Raw genomic sequence first — 22,910 nt, 5'->3', positions numbered from 1 at the left:
GAATCTAGGTAAGTAGAAAGAGACTACTGGTAAGGAGGGAAGCTCTTAAGGAAGGGAGGCTGAGGCGGGGGATGGGGTGGTGGTGGGGGGAGGCGAGAGTAGAACACAGGTGAGGTAAAGAGGAAATACTGTAGAAGGAAGGTTAAGTTCAGAGAGGGAAGAGCAAGTAGGGCAGAGAGGAGGTGGGAAAAGGGATAACTGCCTCTAAGGATGCTTGGAAAATTAGAACCTGTATAGGGAGCCTGGGAAATTGAGAATGTCTCAATTAAGACATTCCTCACCCCAAACGTAGGCAGCACCTTCTAATAGCAGCCCAGATACACAGGGGGATTAGCAATGGGGCATTAATTGTCTCTTGGTGGTTTGGCCTTGACTCTTACTGCCAAGTCAGTTTATCTTGTACTGCTACTGACTGTTGCCTGGCTTCCCTGGGTTACTGAGGACCAGCATCTCTCCAGAAACCCTTTAGGTTCTAGGTGAGCTTTAGACTGCTGAGCTACCCAACCTCAAAGACCAAGAAACTACACAGTTCTGTTTCCGGGATGTGATTCAGTTGTTAAGATTTCAAAGTAATAGGCCGGGCAGTGGTGGCGCACACCTTTAATCCCAGCACTTGGGAGGCAGAGGCAGGCAGATTTCTGAGTTCGAGGCCAGCCTGGTCTACAGAGTGAGTTCCAGGACAGCCAGGACTACACAGAGAAACCCTGTCTCAAAAAAACAAAACAAAACAAACAAACAAACAAAAAAAAAAAGATTTCAAAGTAATGCGGAATAGTCGACTGATTTTATCTGCCAAGACAGAGTAATCAGCCCTTAATAATTCTGCATCACTAGGTCTGTCAGATGATCCTGGGCCAGAAGGCTGAAGATCAGATGCTCCAACGTTCTGTAGTATAGGGACTGCCCAGGTGTTCAGCAGTCTTTATAAATTGGCTAAGTTTTAGAAGCTATGCTTTGTGCTTCCCATAATTTCAGTTAACTCAGTCATTCTGGATTTCTGATGGGGTTGAAAACTTATAGTCTCATAGCCAATCCTGGCTATTTACTTTGAGAGAAAAGATTTGAGTGGATGGTTTTCAGCTGACATTAATTATAAAGCCAAGAAAAAAGCCAGGTTCAGAACTAAGTCTTTTAGTTAGGAGAGATGACAGAGGTTCTGTTTTGTCAACAAAATGATAGACTGGGTATTAGGTCTATCTTGTACCTTACTGACACAAACTGGTATAGTTATGCTCTAACTATATTTTAAGAGAAAAGTTTTATTTTAACAGGAAGAGTGATATGTAGGAGAAGCTAAGGTGGGAGGAGTAAGGAGAGGAAGAGAAAGAGTAAGGAGAGGAGGAAAAGGAGAGGAGGAGCTAGGTGATGAGAGAGAGAAAGAGAGGGGGCAGGGAACATGGAGGCGGATATTCTCGTGTCTCTGTCAGTCAAAGATAGTTGATATATCTAGGTTGGGTATTGGGTTACACTTCTGATTGATATTGAGCATTACCAAACTTATAAAGTCTTTGATTAACATTTAAAAAAATTGTATAAAAGCAAAAAGGAGAAGGGGGCATGGGATAGGGGTTTTCTAGGGAGGGGAAATGGGGAAAGGGGGTAGCATCTGAAATGTAAATAAAATATCCAATAAAAAAATAAATAATAATAAAAAAAAAGATTTCAAAGTAAGCTGACTTAAAGTCTTTTAACACATACATTTGTTCTATTGATTCTGTGACTCTAGAGCAGTGGTTCTCAATCTGTGGGGTGCAACCGCTTTTGGGGGTTGAATGACCCTTTCACAGGGTTTGCTGAACACCATTGGAAAACACAGATATTTACATTATGATTCATAACAGTAGCAAAATTAGTTATGAAGTAGTAACAAAGATAATTTTATGGTTGGGTCACCACAACATGAGGAACTGTATTGGGGAGGGGGGGGGAATCACAGCATTAGGAAGGTTGAGAACCACTGCTCTAGAGAAAGCTGGCTAAAGCACCTTTCTTTGATTTGTTGGCCAGGGGTGTCCTAGAGCCTCCAAAACCAATACAGTTCTGCATTGTTCTTGGTTGGCCAACAGAACTTGATGGTAAGACCCCACTGCTGAAAACACCACACATTTTGGTCATAGGACACAGAGACTTGAAGATGGTGCTGACAGGGATTGGCTTTCACAGTACGCTGAGGTGCTATGTAGCTTGCTGGGGAAAAGCCATCAACAGCCTTACTCAGCTGTAACCTCCATGAACTACAAAAACGACCAGCGTGCACTAGTGGTGCTAGTGCTGTAGGGGTGACCACCCAACTCTGCTTGGATTTAAGATCTGCTTTGCAAGAGAGAAAAAAAAAAAAAAAGAAAGAAAGGTTTAGTGCTGTAAATCTTGCCAAGAACTCATGGGTGGGGAATCCATAACCCTCAGGAATGAATCTACCGCTATGATTTTGCTAAATGGACACAGTACCAAATTGCTTTCTAAATGTATATCTCTATACTCATAGAAACAGTGCAGCCCTCAGACCTCATTAGAGAAGTCTCTTTGTGCAATAAAACGTGGTTAGCTCGGAAATTCACAAATGGCCAATGTGGAGCACTCAGCCACAAAGAGGACACCGGATCACGCCTGCCCTGCGTGGCTCAGGGACTACTATGGAAGAGAGCGTGGAAAGCCTTAGACTTTTTACTGTAAATGAATCTTTTCATTTTTTTTTTTTTTTACTGTAAATGAAGCTAGCTCACTCTGCTTACTTACTCACTGAGCACGTGTTTCGTGATGTGACTTTCGATCCAGTGCTTGTGACAGGCACCTTCCTCCCACCAGCTCCCCTCTTCCCTGGCTCCTTTGTCCTTGGCTTTCTCTGTACTCTATGACGTCAACCGTTCAATGACTCAGGAAGAATGGATGCTGCCAGCGAGTCTATGGTACAGCACAGCTTTCAACTAGAGCCTTATCCTGAGACATTAACATGTGAACATTCTGTATCAGATGAAATATGGCATCTGTGTTCCCTAGGTCTCAGGCTGACATCACATTTAAGGTCTGGGTGGTATTTTACATTCCTTCCTGGCACCAGAACACACTCTGGCTCCCTCAACTATCTGTTTTTTTTTTTTTTTTCCCCTTCTGCATCCTGTATCACAGCAAACAACTCAATCAAAATGTGCAGTTCAGTCAGCCGAGCTCCAAGGTGCTTCTGCAATTGTTACTGGTATTAGGATCTTCATGGCTGTCACTCAAAGGTTGATGCTTCACTGCCATTATTCTCTCATAGGCATTTTATACGCATTTTAAGTTAGTGGCCAGCCCCATAAAGTGGTTCTCAAGAACCAGTTCCTGCCAGATGTGGCTGGTCCAAGCCTATAATACCAGCATTTGGGAGGTAGAGGCAGGATTATCAATTCTAAATGAGACTGTCTCAAAACACACAGAACATACCCTGTTTCTCCTCGAAAAAAATCTTGTGTACCCTCCTCCATCTTTTGTCTTAAACTTGGTTTCTTGCTCAGGGCAAAACAGCCCAGCTTCTGTTTCAGTGTTTTATTGTGAATTCAGTTGAAATTTTTACATCAGTTCAACTTTAAATGAATCTTCTAACTTCTAACTTTTTGGGAAGAACTGTCCTTTGGTGTGACAGCAGCTCGCAGTGGTGAGGAGAAGGCAGCAAAGCACTCAGTGAGCGACTGAGCGCCTTAGGGTTTCTATGCTGGGAAGGAACCTGCCTGTCTGCCTGCACACACCAAATGCTTCTTGGATGCTGACTGGTGTTTCATCATGTGGTCAGAATAAAGCCATTAACGTACTGGACAGCCCTCACCTCTCATAAAAAGCATTTCTTTTTATGTGACCCATTTAAGTCTGAAAGTGGTGTGTTGGTGTCTTCACAGACTTAAGACAAAAGGACACAGTGGACATTTCAGCAGCACTTTCTATAAAAAGAATGCTTTATTCAAAAATAGGATCTTTTCAAAAAAGAGAAAACTTTTATGTACAGTTACTCTGTTTAGAAACAGTCAAAAACACAGCAAGAGAAGTTGAGATTTCAAAATGATAATTCATTAACATGCAATACAGCTGCTGAAGTCTGTCTCACTGCACTCCAGTGACTCACATTTGTTAAGACAGTGGTTGGGACGACAGAAAGGTTTTGTGTGAATTCTTTCCTCCGATGTGCCACCCTTCCTGGAAGTCGCAGAAACGGCAGTGGCTAGGCAGTGCAATGTTGGGCATGTGGCGGCCTATCAAACGGGGGGGGGGGGGGGCCGGCATTTTCTTATATAGTGCCAATAGTTTTTCAAAGATCTGAAAAGAAATTTAAATTTTTCTAACATTCAAAAGTTTCACTGTTTATATTCACAAGCAAAAACAGAGTGATTTTAAGGACAAAGCTGTGACTTCAAAGACATTACAATGGTATTTTGGACTCTGCCTTCAGTCTGGCCAGCGGGAACTCATTACCACTCATCCCAGTGGTGCAGGTGAGCCTGAGACCCTGATTTCTGAGCGTGCGGAGGGCCTTCCAGACAGTGATTGCGCGTAACATCCAAAGCCGTGGCTCCAGCGTCAGAGACAACCTCACTTTCTACACAGTCCTGTCTCTGGTGATCAGGAAGAGTCAAGAAAGGAACTGCAGACTGCCTTTTAATTTTACATTGCTTCATAGTTAGAGGAAAGCAGCAGCCAATGAAAGTCACTAATTTACAAGTAAAAATAAACAACACAGGCCATAAAAAATAATGGAACTTGAAGAAGAAGAGAACTTGATTCAATGAGCGGGAATTAAAGGTGGTTCTGCCTTTGTTCCTGCCGTCCTGGTGGACGGGTTGCTGAGTGTCCGTTTGCTCCTGCCATCCTGGTGGACGGGTTGCTGAGTGTCTGTTTGTTCCTGCCGTCCCGGTGGACGGGTTGCTGAGTGTCCGTTTGCTCCTGCCGTCCTGGTGGACGGGTTGCTGAGTGTCCGTTTGCTCCTGCCATCCTGGTGGATGGGTTGCTGAGTGTCCGTTTGCTCCTGCCATCCTGGTGGACGGGTTGCTGAGTGTCCGTTTGCTCCTGCTGTCCTGGTGGACGGGTTGGGTTGCTGAGTGTCCGTTTGTTCCTGCCGTCCCGGTGGACGGGTTGGGTTGCTGAGTGTCTGGTACCTTTCTGAGTTGTTAGCTACATCATTTCCCATGGGATCCCATATCCAATAGGCATTTTTTTTCTTGACTACAAAATGATCCTTTTAGTGACATCATAGGGACAAACGCAACTGCCTGCCAACAGTAACTACTTGTCAAATATAATCAGTTGTCATTCTCCATATAAATAACATCTATAAAGAACAAAGTGAAGCTGCTATTGAACTTATCTGAGGCAAATTTACAAAGCTCTTAAAAACAACAGGCCAACTTCATAAGGCCATATAAGAAAAGATTACCTATAAATCAAGCTGTCATCCAACACATTTTAATAATTAAATAGTTAAATATGACACTGGATCAAAAATGATCCCAGACAGTGAAAGGACTAATCCCATTAATCCCACAACTTAATGAGGCCATCCCAACCACACGTGATGACCTTGGATGTTTCATGAGGGTGCCACACTGCACCTATGCACACTTTATCATGGGCTTTAAAGCGACTGTAGAGTTTTGTGGTCTTCCAGTCCCAAATGTTTAATTTCCCATTTCCATCTCCTGAAATCACATAGCTGTAATAGAATGAAAACAAATCCTGGTTACTCAGACACCTTAAACTGGTGACATGAATGAGAGACAGCCCCCTTTACTATGAGAAACGTGAATGTAAGGAACTCAGAAGAATGAGCGCTTGAAGCGGTCTGCAGTTGCACATCTCCAGCCTCTCCCCTCCGATACGCCGCCAATCTAAGAGTCAGCGCATCTCTAGACAGGCAGACTGCACAGAAGCGCCAGCTTCACATGTAGCCAGTGAGCATGTCAGGCACGCTGTACAGCAAGGAACTTTTACACATCTTTAGCTTCGATATGCTCTGATTCAAGACTGAATCAGAATGGGAAGCTGAGGCGTAATTACCACAGTAAATATACAAAGCCACAGGCCTATCTGAATTCTTTGCACCTGTGTATTTTTAACTAAGAGCTGGGAAGTGAACACAGAAATGTCACTGACTGTGACCCAGAAATATCCGAAAGCTGCATTTCTGTTCCCAGTGTGGACAACTGTGTAGGTGAGAAACGGAGCTCTGTGCAACAGCGATGCAGGCTCTCCTGGACCTCCTCCACCACAGCGATGGAGAGCAGAGACAGTACCGTCATGGTGATGGGGACAGGGGTTACTAGGTGGCTAAAGGTCATGGCCTGAGCAGTGTCAGAAAGCACACTGAGGAAGACACCACAGAAGCGCCCATCTAATCTTTATAACTCATTCTTGCCGTTACGTCTGCCATTTTCGAAGATTACACAGTTCTCATGCAATTACACAAGTCCCAGTGATTTGTGAAGGACTCTACACACCACCATCACATGTGAATATGAAGACTTAAACGTACCTCATGTCTGGTGAGAAGTCTACCTGACAAGCATAGCCTGCTACCATGTGGCCCTTAAAAATTTTCTTCTTATTTAATCTGAATCTGTTCTGTGCTCCAAAAATTAAGATTTGGTTATCCATCGACTGGCATGCTAGCCATTTTCCTGTAAAATGCAAAAGCGGTATATTTTAGAGGAAGATTTAAACATTTTTAAAAAGTTTATTTAAAAAAGATTAGCTTTCATTACACCTTTGTTCCAAAGTACTTTATAAGATCAGAAAAGCAAGTTCCTGTGGCATCTGTAGAGTGTTCTAGGTCAGCCATTGGCAAGAGGGATTCTTTTATCTAACGTGACTGACTCTGCTGCTGTTACCCTACTGTCAGCGAGTACTCTTCAGAGGAGAGCTTCACACTGTTCAAAAATAAGAAAACAAACTTCCAGGCCTAGTGTCAATACAAATAAGTTATTGATAAAAATTGCTAAGTTTATAATAAGTCCAGTCAATAGAACTACAGAACAGAACAGAACTGTGGCAACTCTTAAAGACTAGCTTCATGATAAATGAAGGATTATCAAATAAAACTGCACTGAAAATGAGGATCAACAAGACCGTACCAACTGTTTCCTAGAAAGCACACTGCTTTCATCTACCCAGGAGTCAGCGAAGCCCCTGCCTGCAGACAGCATTTACTCATAGCTGCTAGAGTGATAAAAATGACCCAGGCAACACCACCTAAGTGAGGAGAGGGCTGCCAGACGGTTAAAATCCAGCATGAAGTCTTGAAGCCTGGCGACAAAGGGTATACTATGGTGACTGTCAAGATGGTATCTACTCGATGCTTTTCTAAGGATGACAGGGTTCCTACCAACTGCCACTGAGCTGCCACAAAAAGGCTGAGGGAGAAGCAGATTCTCCCTTGCCTCCATGTCCTCCTCTACCCTCAGAATACCTCTGAAAACATTCACTTTACACGCTCACAAGACACTGATCGTATCGGTGTGCCTGTAGCACAATTACCTATTACTTACAAGGGTTATCAAATAGAAAACTATTGATTTTTTGTTTTGTCTTGCTGAAGGAAATCTTTTGGAGATGTAATTCCCTCTCACAATCCTCTGTACCCCTTCTTTTCAACTTGGGCCCTGCAAAATGGCTCCCACAGAGAAGTGGGAAGAGAAGGGCCTCTGCCATCAAGAATATACCATTAGGGTTGGGGAGGCGGCTCAAGCACTGGTTAAGAGCACTGGATACTCTTCCAGAGGACCAGGGTTCATTTCTCAGCACCCACATGATAGCTCCAGAGAATCTGACACCCTCATACAGACATACGCGCAGGCAAAACACCTATGCACAGAAAAAAATCACGACATTAACACTCTAAAGTGCATCAACGCAGTGAGTGGGCTGCATCAAGCATGACCCTTGGCACTCAAAGAAAGACAGAAACTTGCCATGAAGGAGACAGGACGCCAGATGTGAGTACCAATACCAGTTCAACCAAGCTGTATGGCCAGGAGTGAAGTGCAACATGGTATCTGGGCATATTGGTCCTCAAAGTGTAACGAGAATGGGGGTTCATCAACAAGCCCTACACTGTGGTGACCTGACCCTGTTACCATGCAAAAGTCTAAAGAAACTGTGCACTGGAACTATCTTCTCAGTGTCCAATAGGGACGTAAAGCTTCACTAAAAGATCTTTTACATGTAAATTGCTAAAATGTTCTCATTTTGAAGAATCGGACCAAAATTTTCTATTCCCTTGAAAGAAAAGCACTTATTAAATGTTTTACTGAACCTGATTTGTGTTGGAAGGAAAATTATTGAAACTAAGAAACAAAAACAACTGTAAGAAATCCTTAATGCTAACTATAAATCACTGATTCTTTTATTTTTTCAAAACAGGAGAGTGGGCGAAGTGACTCACATATGAAAACCAGTAATTACTCGCCATTCTGAAAAGGTTTCCCTATAGGCGGATGGCAACACCCCGTCTTCTCGTGTGGAGCTCTGCTCTGCGGCTCCAGCGGTTCCTTTGTGTCTTACACGCTCATTCTAAACAAGCTCTATGCACCAACTTACCGTTTGGAGACAAGGTCACTGCGGGCATGGAGTGCATGCTGGGCTCTGCTATGTACTTGAAGTCCACAGGGATGTCCCTAAGAATCGACAACAACACACACATTAGAGCCAGTAACTCTCACAAGCACATTTGGGAGAGTTACCCAAATGTACCCAAGTAAAAGCAATTTGCCTTTTCAGTAAGCTTCCAGGATGGAGTTTTATTACTAAAAAGTTTTTAGTTTACAAAATGCCTTTCCATGAAAATTATAATAGTGTCAGTGGTTCTGCTTTCTAACTATTAGACTTAAACTCTGGCCCGTATATTGCTAAATACTCATGAATGATGAACTCATCTTAAAAGGCAGCATGGTCGCCAGAAGCAGGGTGCTTGAGCAGGCCTCTGAGGGATGTTATTACTGGCCCACCACCCTTACTCATCACCCCATGAGCACCTGGGAGTGTTAAAATGCCCTACCCCTCCGCAGTGAGTGTGGACGCAGCTGCGGGGATCTGCGCTTACTAGTTTTATCTGCCCAGAAACAATGGCCCAGGCTGCAGAGTAAGTGCCTGATTCGGTGCTTGGTACCACGCCTATTTACAGTTGACAAGAAAAGCATTTTCAAGGTGCAAAGTACAGGGCAAAATGCAAAATACAGAACAGCAAAAACTTTGTGATAAAAATGCCTGAAGAGACAACAAAATTCAAAAGCCTTCACCTCAACTGAGAACCAAACGTACTAGGTACCTTTTTGTTTTCATTCTTTTTTATAACAAAAGATACTTGGTAATTCTGAAGGAGTTTTGGTACTGTTGCTTCCTAGGGGACCAACACTGTTTGCGTGGGGTAATGTGTGGGAAGTGTAATCTGATGAACACCATGGGGCGAAGAGCTATTTCAACGTAAAGGTATGATTTCAGTTTCAATACTTTGCTTCTCTTGTGGATTTCTCTATACATTTATCCAACATCCAGAAGGAACAAATGTCGAGAGGAAAGAGACTTCTGTTGTACCCAGGGAAGTGACATTTATCAGCTCCCAGGACTCACTGAATGAGGTGAGAATGGTCTTTCTGAATGACCCAAGTGTAGGAGCCTCACCTTATAAAAAGGATTCCTGCTCTCCCCCGGATTTATCACTAGTAGACAGTGAATCTTATAACACGATGGAAGCAAGAGCACTTTCTAAATGAATCACCTATTTTAGGTTCACATCTGTAGGAAACCTAGCAGAAGCGTTCCAGGGCCCTGTTTTAACAAGTCTTGGTACCAGACTGGAACAGCAGTTCTCTACCTGTGGGTCAAGACCCCTTTGGGGACAAATGACCCTTTAACAGGGGTAGCACGTCAGATATTTACATTATGGTTTACAACACCAGCAAAGTTATTGTTATGAAGTGGCAACAAAAATGATTTTATGGTTGGGGGTCCCCACAACACGAGGAACTGTTTTAAAGGGTCCCAGTGTGAGGACGGCTGAGAGCCACTGCCCTAGAACAAGAACTGAATTTGGGCCACCCTTAGAACTTCATTATTTCCGGCAAAAATGCCTGCTAGGAATAGTTGAACTTCATAAAAACAGCGTCATTTTCTACTTAGATCTTGGAATTCAATATAACAGGGTTGGAACTGATTTCACATAATCTGGTTTGGAAATGAACTTATCAAATCTAACCAGCCTGTGGCATTATAAAAATAAAAAATACAGTAATGTTAACCAGTTTCTGTAAAATTCCTTTAAAAGTATTTTACCAAAATAAATACCTTTGGTTAAAAGACAAAAATAAAACCGTCAGAACAAGGGCCCCCATGGCCACCGACATGCTTTCAGCTGATCTGCAGGGCACACCTGTGGCTTCTGTCCTAACTTCCAACTCTTCTCAGTGACGTTAGGGCTTTGCTTGCACAGCACAGTTACAGAAAGCCCAGCTTCCCTCGGCTGTGTTCTGTAGTGTGTATGAGTATCTTGTCTGTGCGCTGTGGGTGTGCTTGGTGACTTGGTAAGGCATCAGATCCCTGGAACTGGAGTTACATAGAGTGCTCTGAGCTGCCATGTGGGTGCTGGGAACTGAATCTGGGCCCTGGTGCTCTTAACCACCGAACGAACGTCTGGTTCTTTTTCTCTGTCATGGTGCTGTGCTACAATGAGGTAGAGGACACATGAGTTTGGAAAACCTCCTCTTAAAGTCCCAGTGCTGGGAACTTCCTGTCCCTGGACTCACTCTGCTCTGGGCTTAGGGCTTCTTCATCGCTCCAGAATCACCAGCAATTACTCTTAGGAGAAGCGGAGAGATCTGAGGTCCCAAGTTGGTTTGCTCTCCACTGAGCAGATCCAAGTTACCTTCTCTGCCTACATTGTCTACATTCACCATCCAAACAAAAAGCTCTGCAATCAGTCTGACCTGCAGTTTAAATTTTGACCATTTCATGTCCTATGGTACATCACTCTAACTATTTTAGTTTCCTTATATGAAAAAAGAAAGAGCCCACTGCATATAAGATTGCTTTGCACATTAGAGCAAAAAGTTCATATCAAATGTTTAACTTAGTGACTGACACACAGAAGCACTAGCTCCAGAACTGTATCTTCATTAGTGACTAGACTAGTGTTGACTTCTGAAAGGGAAAGGAGGATTCTAATGTTGCAGCCTTAATTTAGTCAAAGCATCTTATTGATTCAATTCTACACAAGTGTTTGAAAGCTCTCTAACTGGTATAGCTTCTCAATATTCACTTTCTTTTATACCACTCTACCTTCAGTGATGGAAACAGCAACTCAAGACACAAACACCTGACCACTAACGTATCACATACAAACACACCCCTTGTCAGGCTGGGGAGATGGCTCAGTGGGTAAGAATGCTTGCAGTACAAGTGTGACGACCTGAGTTCAAATCCCCATCACCTATGTAATAGCAAGGCATGCCTATGAGATAGAGGAAGATACCTGACATCTTTGTCTGGTCCTTGCCTCTGCATCCGTGTGGATGGTCATGTGCACACCCTCACAAGTGTACATACACCATATGCACACACCCAAACCAAACCAAACCAAACCAAACCAAACCAAACCAAACCACCCAAACAAAGACACTCAATGTCCACAGCAGACTCTCTGTAAGAAACAGTCAATCTTTCTCTCTCCCTTCCCCCACTCCTATTTTTTCCCTTCCTCCCCACCCTTCTTCCTGGCCAGCACTTTCCCACTGAGCTAAATCTCTAGGCCTAAGAAGGACCTTTTATGAAGAAGGACAGAAGCTCTGAATGCTGACCAGTAAGGGCGGAGCTGACGTTTGTAAGATTAGAGACAAAGTCCAGTCAGAGTCCTTGGGGTAATCCAGAAGGGTAGAGCGATGCGGAGAAATTGCCAGGTGCACTGATTCTGAATTGACCTCAATTATTCTGACAGTACTGAGGGCCTGCTCTCTGTGAGAGTCAGTCTGAGGAGGAAGCCACTGGCTGAGGTTCAAGGCCGCCTGCTTTCTCTTAAACTGTCACTTCTAGAAGTGGGAGGGAAGGTGCACTTTCTAGTCCTGGAATGCTGTGGTCTCCACTGAGTTGTTCTTTGCGACTATAAATACAAGTCGAGCTCCACCCAAGGACTGGCTTTAATCAGAAAGATTACATTTATTTCTTTGTAACTAAATCATAAAATACCAAGACACTTAACAAAACCAGATTAAGGATTTTTTTTTTTTTTTTTGACTTTTAGAAAAACAAATTTTTTTTTTTGGATAAAAGAAAAAAGTAGTCAATATGTTCTGATTATATCCAACAAGCAAAATGTTTAAAGCTGATGATATGAGGCGGTTTACAGCATGGATGAGTACAAGGCAGGCCATAAGAAAAAGTGTTAACCTAACTATATTGCAATTTTCCTTGGATTTGTTCTGAGGCCAGGATCTCTATGTGTGACCCAAACGTAACCAAACATCCTACACCCTGCCTGCCATTTTGCAAAGATGAATAAGGTATTAGTAAAGCAAGCAGGAGGAGGCTAGCGAGGAGACTCAGTGGGGGAAAGGGCTGCCTGCAAACCTCAGGACTGAGTGTGACCTCTAGAACTCACCACTGGAAACACAAGCCAAGCTCACACACACACACACACACACACACACACACACACACACACACACATGCACGCTCATACAGACACATATACACATACACACAATACATACACACATACACACACATACATACACATACGTACATACACACATATATACACACATATAGACACATATACACACATACATACACATACATACATACACACACATACACACACATACATATAACTATGAAAATAATAAAAACTTAAAGCAGGACCGAGATGACTCAGTGAAGAGCGGCAGCTGCTCTACCAGATGACCCGGGTTCAATCCACAGCACCCATGTGGCAGCCCACGACTGCTTATACTCCAGTCTTAGGGGATCTGACACCCTTACACCAATGCACATGAAATAAATTATGTATAATTTATTAAAAAAAGGAATGTGAGGGTTCCCTCCGGTCTGGGCCTGAACACGGAGGAGATCCCAGGTGGCAGCTCTGCCCTCAATCTCAAAGAACGCAGAGGAAACGGGGCCCCCAGGAGCTCTAACCTGGGCAGTATCTTAGGTAAGCAGACAGCAACCCCACCCCAAACAGGGAGTAACTGGGACCCAGGAAGTCACTCCTGGCCTGGAGCACTAAGCAGATTTTGGGCCCCAGCTCTAACCCCAGTAGTAACATCCACTCCACACAGTTCTGATACAACCAAGATAATAGGAAGACAGGCTCCAGTCAGAGACAGGGCAGGTAGCACTAAGGAGATCCAGATGGCAAAAGGCAAGCGCAAGAACATAAGAATCAGTAACCCAGGGTACTTGGCATCATTAGAACTTAGTTCTCCCACACAAGGAAGTCCTGAATTCCCCATATCACTAGGAAAGCAAGATTCAGATTTAAAATCCCTTCTAATGATGATGATAGAGGACTTTAAGAAGGACATAAATAACACTCTCAAAGAATTTAAGGAGAACACAGGTAAACAGGTAGAAGCCCTTAAAGTGGAAACACAAAAATCCCTTAAAGAGTTACAAGAGAACACAACCAAACAGGTGAAGGAATTGAACAAAACCATCCAGGACATAAAAATGGAAGTAGAAACAATAACGAAATCACAAAGGGAGACTACGCTGGAGATAGAAAACCTGGGAAAGAAATCAGGAGTCACAGACACAAACATCACCAACAGAATACAAGAGATAGAAGAGAGAATCTCAGGTGCAGAAGATACCATAGAAAATATTGATAAAACTGTCAAAGAAAACGCAAAATGCAAAAAGCTCTTAACCCAAAATATCCAGGAAATCCAGGACACTATAAGGAGACCAAACCTAAAGATAATAGGTATAGATGAGAGTGAAGATTCCCAACTTAAAGGGCCAATAAATATCTTCAACAAAATTATAGAAGAAAACTTCCCTAATCTAAAGAACAAGATGCCCATAAACTTATAAGAAGCCTATAGAATGACAAATAGACGAGACCAGAAAAGAAATACCTCCCGTCACATAATAATCAAACACCAAGTGCACAAAACAAAAAAAGAATATTAAATGCAGTAAGGGAAAAAGGCCAAGTAACATATAAAGGCAGACCTATCAGAATTACACCAGACTTCTCACCAGACACTATAAAAGCTAGAAGATGCTGGACAGATGTCATACAGACCCTAAGAAAACACAAATGCCAGCCCTGGCTACTATACCCAGTAAAACTCTCAATTACCATAGATGGAGAAACCAAGATATTCCATGACAAAACCAAATTTACACAATATCTTTCTACAAACCCAGCATTACAAAGGATAATAGCAGGAAAGCTCCAATACAAGGAGGGAAACTGTACCCTAGAAAGAGCAAGAAAGTAACCCTCTTCCAACAAATCCAAAAGAAGATAGCCACACAAAGATAATTTCACCTCTAATAACAAAAATAACAGGAAGCAACAATCACTGTTCCTTAATATTTCTTAACATCAATGGACTCAATCCACCAATTAAAAGACATAGGCTAATGGACTGGATACATAGACAGGACCCAGCATTTTGCTGCATACAGGAAACCCGCCTCAGCGACAAAGACAGACTCTACCTTAGAGTAAAAGGCTGGAAAACAATTTTTCAATCAAATGGCCCTAAGAAACAAGCTGGAGTAGCCATTCTAAAATCTCCAGCCTGAGAACACAAAGGGAGGGACTCATGGCTCCACCTGTATAGGTAGTTGAGGGTGGCCTTGACAGGCATCAGTGGAAGTGGAGGGCCTTGGTGCCTGAAAGTTTGGACTCCCAAGTGTTGGGGGAATTTGAGAGCAGGGAGGTGAAAATGGGAGGATGGTGGGAGCACACCCTCATAGAAACTACCAGAATATATGGATTAGACATGACAGAGGCAGGCCACCAGAAGACTAGATTCCAGAATTCAAACAAAAAATTATCTTGATACTAAAATTTGTTTTGAGAATTGTATATTGCAGAATACACAGTCTTGGTGTATCTACTCATCAAGTGAGCTGAGCAGACCTGCTCGAACCTCTGATGTCCTGGAATTCCAGCTGGATGCAGTAAAGACACAGACGTCAGAGGCTTATCAATTTACTCCTCCCCCCAACCCCTCTTCTAATATCTCAATGCCCATAATCACCTTGAAGAAGTTAATGAAGAGTCGGCGCCCCTATTCCCTGGGCTTGGAGACTGAGATGGTTAATATTGGGCTGTCTTTCTAGGGAAAAGTAGTGGTTTTGGTGGAACAGGGAGGATTAGCTAGGATTTATTGCATAGCCATAACCTATTCGTAGAAATATGCATGATTGTCATTAAGATGAAGTTATAATTTCTTAAATGGTACAAAATTTACTTTGATTTCAAATTTAAGGTTTTCATTGGTATGAGCTTAAAGTGAGATTAATATTGTTACTCTCATAGGCATTATGCCTATGTAACAGATTTAGGAATACAAGGCTAGACCCAGTCCTTCTTTAACTTTTTTAACTGATTCAAGATGGTTAGCCTGTGAGTTAAGGGCAAATTCATGGCTCTGAGTTTATTGTTAGGGTGCTTTCTATATTTTATTTAGAAATAGCTGAGAGGAGTTAGCAGACAACAGTCCAGATTGCCTTACATGGATAGTTGGTTTTCAAAACGTCAGAAGTCCACAGAATTGACGTTACAAACATTTCTGTATTAATGTTCATTTTGATTAGAGACTTGTCTGCTCCTGACAGCTTCCTGTCTTAGATTCTAAGAAAAAATTGAGCATCTTTGGAGTTACTCCAGTTGTGGTAAGACAACCACCAGGCAAGAATTGCCTATTTCCATCTACAGACAAATCACTGTCCAGAAAAGGTCACACTTGCAGAATAGTCCACTGATTATATCTGCCAAGACAGAGTAATTAGCCCTTAATAATTCTGCATCACTAGGTCTGTCAGATGATCCTGGGCCAGAAGGCTGAAGATTGGATGCTCCAACGTTTTGTAGTATAGGGACTGTCCAGGTGTTCAGCGGTCTCTATAATTTGGCTAAGTTTTAGAAGCTATGCTTTGTGCTTCCCATAATTTCAGTTAACTCAGTCATTCTGGATTTCTGATGGGGTTGAAGACTTATAGTCTCATAGCCAATCCTTGCTATTTACTTTGAGAGAAAAGATTTGAGAGGATGGTTTTCAAGCTGACGTTCATTCTAAAGCCAAGAAAAAAAGCCACTTCAGAACTAAGTGTTTTAGTTAGGAGAGATGACAGAGGTTCTGGTTAGTCAACAAAATGATGGACTTGAGTATTAAGTCTATCTTGCACCTTACTGACACAGATTGGTATAGTTGTGCTCTAATTGTATTTTAAGAGAAAAGTTTTATTTTAACAGGAAGGGTGATATGTAGGAGGAGCTAAGGTGGGAGGAGTAAGGAGAGGAGGAGCTAGGTGACAAGAGGCAGGAGGGGGGGAACATGGAGGCGGATGTTTGCATGTCTCTGCCAGTCAAAGACAGTTGGTATATCTAGGTTGGGTATTGGGTTACACTTCTGATTGTATGGGCATCTTGTTATCGAGCATTGCCAAACTTACAAAGCCTTTGATTAACATTAAAAAAATAGTATAAAAGCAAAAGGAGAAAGCGGGGATGGGATAGGGGTTTTCTGGGGCGTGGGGTGGAAATGCGGAAACAGGATGGCATCTGAAATGTAAATGAAATATTCAATAACGAAAAAAAAAAAGTTAAAAAAAAATAAGAAAGTGAGATGTGACAGTGTGACAATGATCATGACCACAAACAACAACAAACCAAGTTCAAATCCATGTACTTTTGGGAGATTCTCCAGATTGCGAAGAATCATTATACATGTTTAGATTTCCATTTCCAAACTGTCAGTATTTACATTATTAAAACACCGGCTGGAAGACATGAAAACTGTGATGTATTATCAAGCTTTGGCTATGGTTTTTAATTGCTTGTCTCATAAGTCAGGTTTTCTTCAGACGGAAACTCACCATTCCCACACTCGCAGGCTTTTATCATCAGATGTGCTCACAAATCTCCGGTTTTCATCAACAAAGACAATCGTGTTGACAGCCCCCAGATGCCGGTCGTACTCCTGAACAATCTCTCCACTGCGAATGTCCCACTGTGCAGCAAAAGGGAAGGCACACAGAGGTGAGCGGACTCATGAAAAAAGCCAGATACACTTCGGCACTGAAGACTCCTCACACTCCATGTGTATGAACTGACTGCTGCCTTCTAAGCACGACAAGAGGGGACCCTCGGCGTGGCAGACCTCAACCAAATGAATGCTTTGTTCTCTCTCCTCATACAGTCTAAAGCTCACACACCCTGACAGACATACTGAAAAAGACTTACCTGGACGATCTTTTTATCAGACATTCCTGCCACAAAGAGATTTTGCTTATCTTCATCGGGATTGAACTTGACACAGTAGGGTACTTTGCGGTTTGTAAATCTTGATATACACTGTCCTAGACCAAAGAGTCAAATTAAACAGAAACATTAAGTGTGACTTCCAGAAGATGACAGTGGCACGAAGACCTAATGAGTAGTCCTTACTGACTGACTTTGAGGATGGGCAGCTTGACTCTTAAAACCACTACATTGGTACTTTTCATAGATTTGTTTTTAAAATGATTACAAATATTTTTTTCAGGGGCTGAGAAGATGCCTCAGTTGGTAAGAATGTTTTCTGTGTGAGTGTGAGGAGTTGTGTTTGAATCCCCAGCATCATATCAATAGCCAGGCACTGCCGAGCATGTCTGTAAACCCAGCACTGGGGACAGACACATGAATCATGGGAGCTTGCTGGCTGGCCAGTGTGGCAAAACTGGTAAGCTTTCAATTCAGTGAGAAACCCTACTTCAAGGCAATAAAGTAGACACACACAGAGACAGACAGACAGACAGACACACACACACACACTCCCCCAAAGCAATGTATCATCCCATCAGTTACAGAGACAAGTTCTGATGACATCACTGCAGTGGGATATTTTGAGAACAGACAGCATTCCTGGTACAAGCCACGAGCGTGTGCAGCTCAGCACGTCAAGCTGTGTTTGGAGGAGGCATCATTTCACCAGGGGACCACTCTTTGCACAGAAACGTGTGCTGGGGAGAGCAGGACACACTCACCTGTCTCGGTGTCCCAGAGTTTCAGGTACCTGTCGTAGGCCGCACTGAGGAACTGTGTCCCCGCAGTGTTGAAGCAAATGTCTCTCACGGCTTTACTGTGACCTAGAGGTGGAGCCAGAAGCTACAGTGAGGAGAGGAGCAGCATCACAAGGAAGTTAGACAGTGGCCTCAGGGGCTTCCTGACAGGCTGGGGAGGGGCTGCTGCTATTCCTTCAAGGTGCTCTGCAGGTGGGTGAACTGAGAAAAGCTGCTTCCCATCTTTTTAATATGCAGTACGCACTGATGACCACCCAGCCACGGACTTGTTGAGCCCCACAGTTCTGATGAGACCTGGAGGCTCACTTTCAGTTTCCTCAGCTTGTTGGAAGGAAAAGCAAAGTGACCCAAACCCAAGTTCAGGAAGCTGTAGCTCTCCTTCAGTAACTGTGTATTTCGGTCATCACCACTTAAGTCATAGAAATTGACTCAAAACTACAGTGTTAGCTGTATTTTCTAAAAGATGTTATTCTCAAACTAAATTAATTTCAGGGCACTGATTACACTGTACTTAGAAGTCAAACCAGCCAGACCAATCCATTTTCTCACAGTTCTGAGGAAAACTGTAAACTGCAGCTAATCCAAAGCAGACATCCCATCTTCTCACTAGAACCAGGACACAGATAATTTCACAAAATGTACACTGCTCCAATCGTCAACCATGGGCTGTTTCCCAGAACCACCCCCAGCACAGAACTCCTGTCAGGCAGGTGCCCCGCAGCAGGCGCCATGGCAACAAGCGTGGCAACCAGGAGGCCCTCCACAGAGCAGCTATTTGTAGAGAATTCTAGATTCCCCCCGAAGAATGTTCTGGCGGTACAGATGAGGCTGATGGAGATCAGATCCTCCGTATATGAGGGACATTTTATGCCCCTGGAGACAGTTAACGGTTTCCCTAGAAGTCTTGTGTGCTGGTGTGGTATCTTGGTATCTATTTGCAGAGTACCCACACATGGATAGCACAGCATGGGAGAACAGACTCCCACTATCATCTAAAAACAGACCCACTGTGATCTGCAGCCCTTCCATTTGGTACACTTAAATTTGAAAAAAGTAACAAGAAGCGACAAGGACAGAGGCATCCAGAAGGCCACTCGGCACACAGCCTGCCCTTCCTTGGTCCACTTCTCATCTTCAAGGAGCTTTCTCAGTCACGTTTCTGAGGCTTCAGCTGCTAGTTCCCGACCCTGTTTTAAAGCTCCGCCCACGGCTACTGGACAGCTTCACTAGATGCTCAGACTCAACAAGCCCAACCTTACGTCCCCACCCTTACTAAATCCCCACCCTTACTAAACCGTTTACACAAGTGTTCGTTCATCAGCTGCCCCGCCCAGGAGTCGTGGAGGGTTTCTGCCCTGTGTCACTCACATCCTGTTACTGGATCTCATTACGTTTTCTCTTCTTACCATTTTTCAACGGAGACTAACAAAATAGTTGTGTTGTCTCTTTTCTTCCTTCTAGGCTTGCCTATCAGAGAGTGTCCCCCAGATTGCCACATAATCTTTGTAGTCTTCCAATCCCATTACTTTCTTTCTAGTAAGGGCTGTTAAATGGCTCTTCAGTGCCATTACAGGACGCAGCCTCTTTCATTAGCGGCACGCCGGCTCTCCGCACTGACTGCCTTCTATCGCTATCCACACTATCCCTCTCCTCTTGACTGCCTTCTATCGCTATCCACACTATCCCTCTCCTCTACCCTGGCAGATCCTTACCACACGCCACTGTCCCTAAGGCAGAGCGCACTTTCTTGGCCTCCACCACTCTCCTTTCCTCGTCCTCCTTGCCTACCTAGAGAGATTTACTCCTTCACGGCTCAGCTCTGCCTGGGCAGACTTTCCTTCATATCAGGGCAGTAAAATGATTGCTGATGATGCTGTCTTTCTTGTGAAAGCATTCCTAAACAGATTTATAGGCAGCAAGAAAAAGAAATATTACCAATAAATGTTCTCAGACAGCGCCGGTCTCCATAAACTTCCCATAGCTGGAGAAAATAAAAAACACATGAAAATATTAATGTTTTCTTTATGGCGTCAGAAACTGGACCTCATGTATACTAAGAACGTACTCTGCCACCGAGCAAAGCTCCAGCCCCGGGGGAGATCAAGCTTAATACAAGTTTTTATCAAACACCAATAGTCATTTGCTAGCTATGTGTGTGTACACATCTTTGTGGGCACAATGGATTTAATTACTAAATATTGCCTTGTTTACCAGTCTGTGTCCTACAGCTTGGACACAGGTATATACCAGCATTCTTTACACTTGAGGAGGTTTTCACACCAAAGCATCAAGAGGATTTAGCTGCACATAAAGTTTATCTGGGGATTTTCATTTCTTACTGTTTTTTTCCCCTGTATTTTACGTATTTTTCTTATGAGAAACAGTTTTACCTTTGTAAAAACTAATTTTAAAGGAATTAAATGCTACTAGGACTGCTGCTATGTACTACTTTAATATTGAAAAGTGTCTTTAAAAATATTTTCTGGGTAATATGTATAGAATCTCTATAAAAAATAGTATCTACGGCTCACAATTCTAATCATATCTAAAGCAGATAAATACAAAGGTTTCAAAGCTATGCCATGCTTGTCTCCCTCACATTCATCCCTGATGGTGTTGCTCGCACTCTCAGACAGAAAACATTTCTGAGCACCTAATGCTAACCAGATAGAAGCCTCAGGTCCTGCCATGACAGGCAAGACCCTCTGGACCTGCTCCCTTGCTCGGGACTGTTTTTTCCTCTTATGTCTTATGCTCGGCCAACCACTAAGCTGCAGCAGTTGCAGCACACAGTTTGGCCGCTTGGATCTCTTCACTCTCCCAGCAGACTCTCCTCTCCCTGCCCCACTCCCCTCCTCGGCCTTCCTGTCGGCAAGCATCCTCTTAAGGCTGGAACTTGCTCTGTGCTGCCTGTGTTATGGTTATTTACATCAAGATGCAATGACCATTCCCAGAACAGCCTAATTTCAAGCCTTTGATATTATAATCCCTCTGCATGTAACAGTTTCCTAATTGAAGTCTAATAGATGTCAGCTACATTCAACTTTCTGTTCTTGTTCCCTGATCCAAGGGAATGATTGTAATCTCAATGGATAAGTGAAAGTTAAAGAAAATTGGAGATTTTTCTGAGAAAACCGTTTTAATCCAGAGACAAACTGTTTCTCTCACGAATGCTCTGAGTGGCTGCTCCCGTGAAAAGCAGTGGCTCTATACACTGATAGCAGTCATCAATATTTAAAAAGGATAAAGCCCTTAACAATCGGACTCTCCAAGCCACCAGAATACTGTAGGGCTGGTATTTATTGAGCAATGATCTGGATGCAGAAGAGACACAAAGATACCAACTATTCTTTAAAACCTAAGGTTTCAAAACCGCTCTGTTCATATGGAAGTTGACAAGAGCGACAGCTCGCTTCCCCGCCTCACTCCATCTGGGAGGAAGGTTCAGATGGCGCTTGTTTCCTGTGAGCACCGAGAGCAGAGATAGCAGAGGGCACTGCTGGTTGGTGTCCCAGTGTTCAAAGGGGAAGGATAAAAAAAGTTATACTGTTTACTCTCTAGATGTGGGGTTTCCATCATGTCTCTTCTCCCTCAGCCAGTCTGAGGAACAAACTCAGTTACATATCCATAACCTCCATAAAAAATGCATTATTCCTGATTCAATATTTATGTGCCCAATGCCAACGTGATTGCATTCCACCCTAATCAGCTGTCTAAGCAGTAAAGAGAGTCCAGCCAGTCGGCCCACAGAGCCATGCCTGAGTCTACAGTGTGGAAGCAGCCCGTAAATAGCGACACCATAGGGCTGAGGAGAGAATAATTAGCCTCTAGTTGCCTAACAACCACAGACTTGCTTATGATTAACCAAGCACTGGCTCTGCGGCACGCTCAGGTGAATGAAGACTCACCTTAATTTTACAGTCCATGGAGCAAGACAGCAGCAAATGTCCGGAGAGAGGAAAGAGCCTGACGGCACTGACACCCTAGAAAAAGACAGCACGAAGCACAAGAGACAATTGGCTACTTTTCTTTATTCCGACCCTCATGTTCTAGACTAGCCTCCATCAGTGTTCTGAGAGGCCTCACTGGACACTAAGCCACTGAAGGCTTCTTATCCGCACTTCTTCATGCTGAGCCAGGCAAATGGCTCCAGGCCATTTCTTTCCCTTTCTGTAGTCCCCTGTTCTTGGCAAAGATCTGGAAATTGACAGCTGCCACGGTGCAGATGACAAAAAATATGAGCCTCTAACGTTTGCTAGTATCTCACTTGGCACTATTTTAAACTTGACCTTGGATCTGATGGCAAGGAAGGTCTACTCTCTGACATGTAATAACCCAGGAACCAAAGCAACCTAACCGAGGCCAAGCAGCAGACTTGGTACCATCTGCCTGTTATTCACTGTGTGGTGCCAAGAGAAAGCAGACGGCAGCAGGAACTTGTGGGGAAAGGGACAAGAAACAATATGGGGGTGGACACTGACCCATAAAGCTTACGTCATGGCCAACCTGGACAGCCTGGAAGGCTGGAACCTCCAGAGCCCGTCTCACATCTACCTTGACTTTGATGTCCCTACTCTGTCTGCCTGCCCTGTATCAGCAGCTGAGGCTTTGCACTGGCTTCTCCTTGGGTCATGCAATGACAACATTCAACTGCCTTA

The 22,910-nt window shown here is 43.5% G+C and overlaps 1 protein-coding gene across 1 annotated transcript; it reads right to left on the bottom strand.

Annotated features, from left to right (window-relative positions):
* Positions 1-3,908: 3,908 nt before the first annotated feature.
* On the bottom strand, positions 3,909-22,231 carry LOC117702075 (pre-mRNA-processing factor 17-like). Its single transcript, XM_034493399.2, has 8 exons — positions 22,161-22,231; positions 20,188-20,233; positions 18,217-18,318; positions 17,435-17,550; positions 17,068-17,201; positions 8,557-8,633; positions 6,494-6,638; positions 3,909-5,674 (listed from the first exon to the last, which is right to left on the bottom strand). Exons 1-8 carry the CDS (start codon positions 22,176-22,178, stop codon positions 5,497-5,499), a joined length of 816 nt encoding a protein of 271 aa, XP_034349290.2. The 5' UTR covers positions 22,179-22,231; the 3' UTR covers positions 3,909-5,496.
* Positions 22,232-22,910: the final 679 nt, after the last annotated feature.

The sequence above is a fragment of the Arvicanthis niloticus genome, unplaced genomic scaffold (assembly GCF_011762505.2).
Source record: "Arvicanthis niloticus isolate mArvNil1 unplaced genomic scaffold, mArvNil1.pat.X pat_scaffold_414_arrow_ctg1, whole genome shotgun sequence".
In the NCBI taxonomy this organism is placed as follows: domain Eukaryota; kingdom Metazoa; phylum Chordata; class Mammalia; order Rodentia; family Muridae; genus Arvicanthis; species Arvicanthis niloticus.
The sequence above is the reverse complement of the archived record's forward strand: the minus strand, read 5'-3'. Positions and strand labels throughout refer to the sequence as shown.

Bases quoted from the DNA above. Each gene is read 5' to 3' on its own strand.
- LOC117702075 (XM_034493399.2), bottom strand. The intron at 18,319-20,187 runs GTAATATTTCTT...CTCCACCTCTAG, and splicing joins CTGTCTGAGAACATTTATTG to GTCACAGTAAAGCCGTGAGA. The intron at 17,202-17,434 runs GTAAGTCTTTTT...TTTGCTGCACAG, and splicing joins CTGATAAAAAGATCGTCCAG to TGGGACATTCGCAGTGGAGA.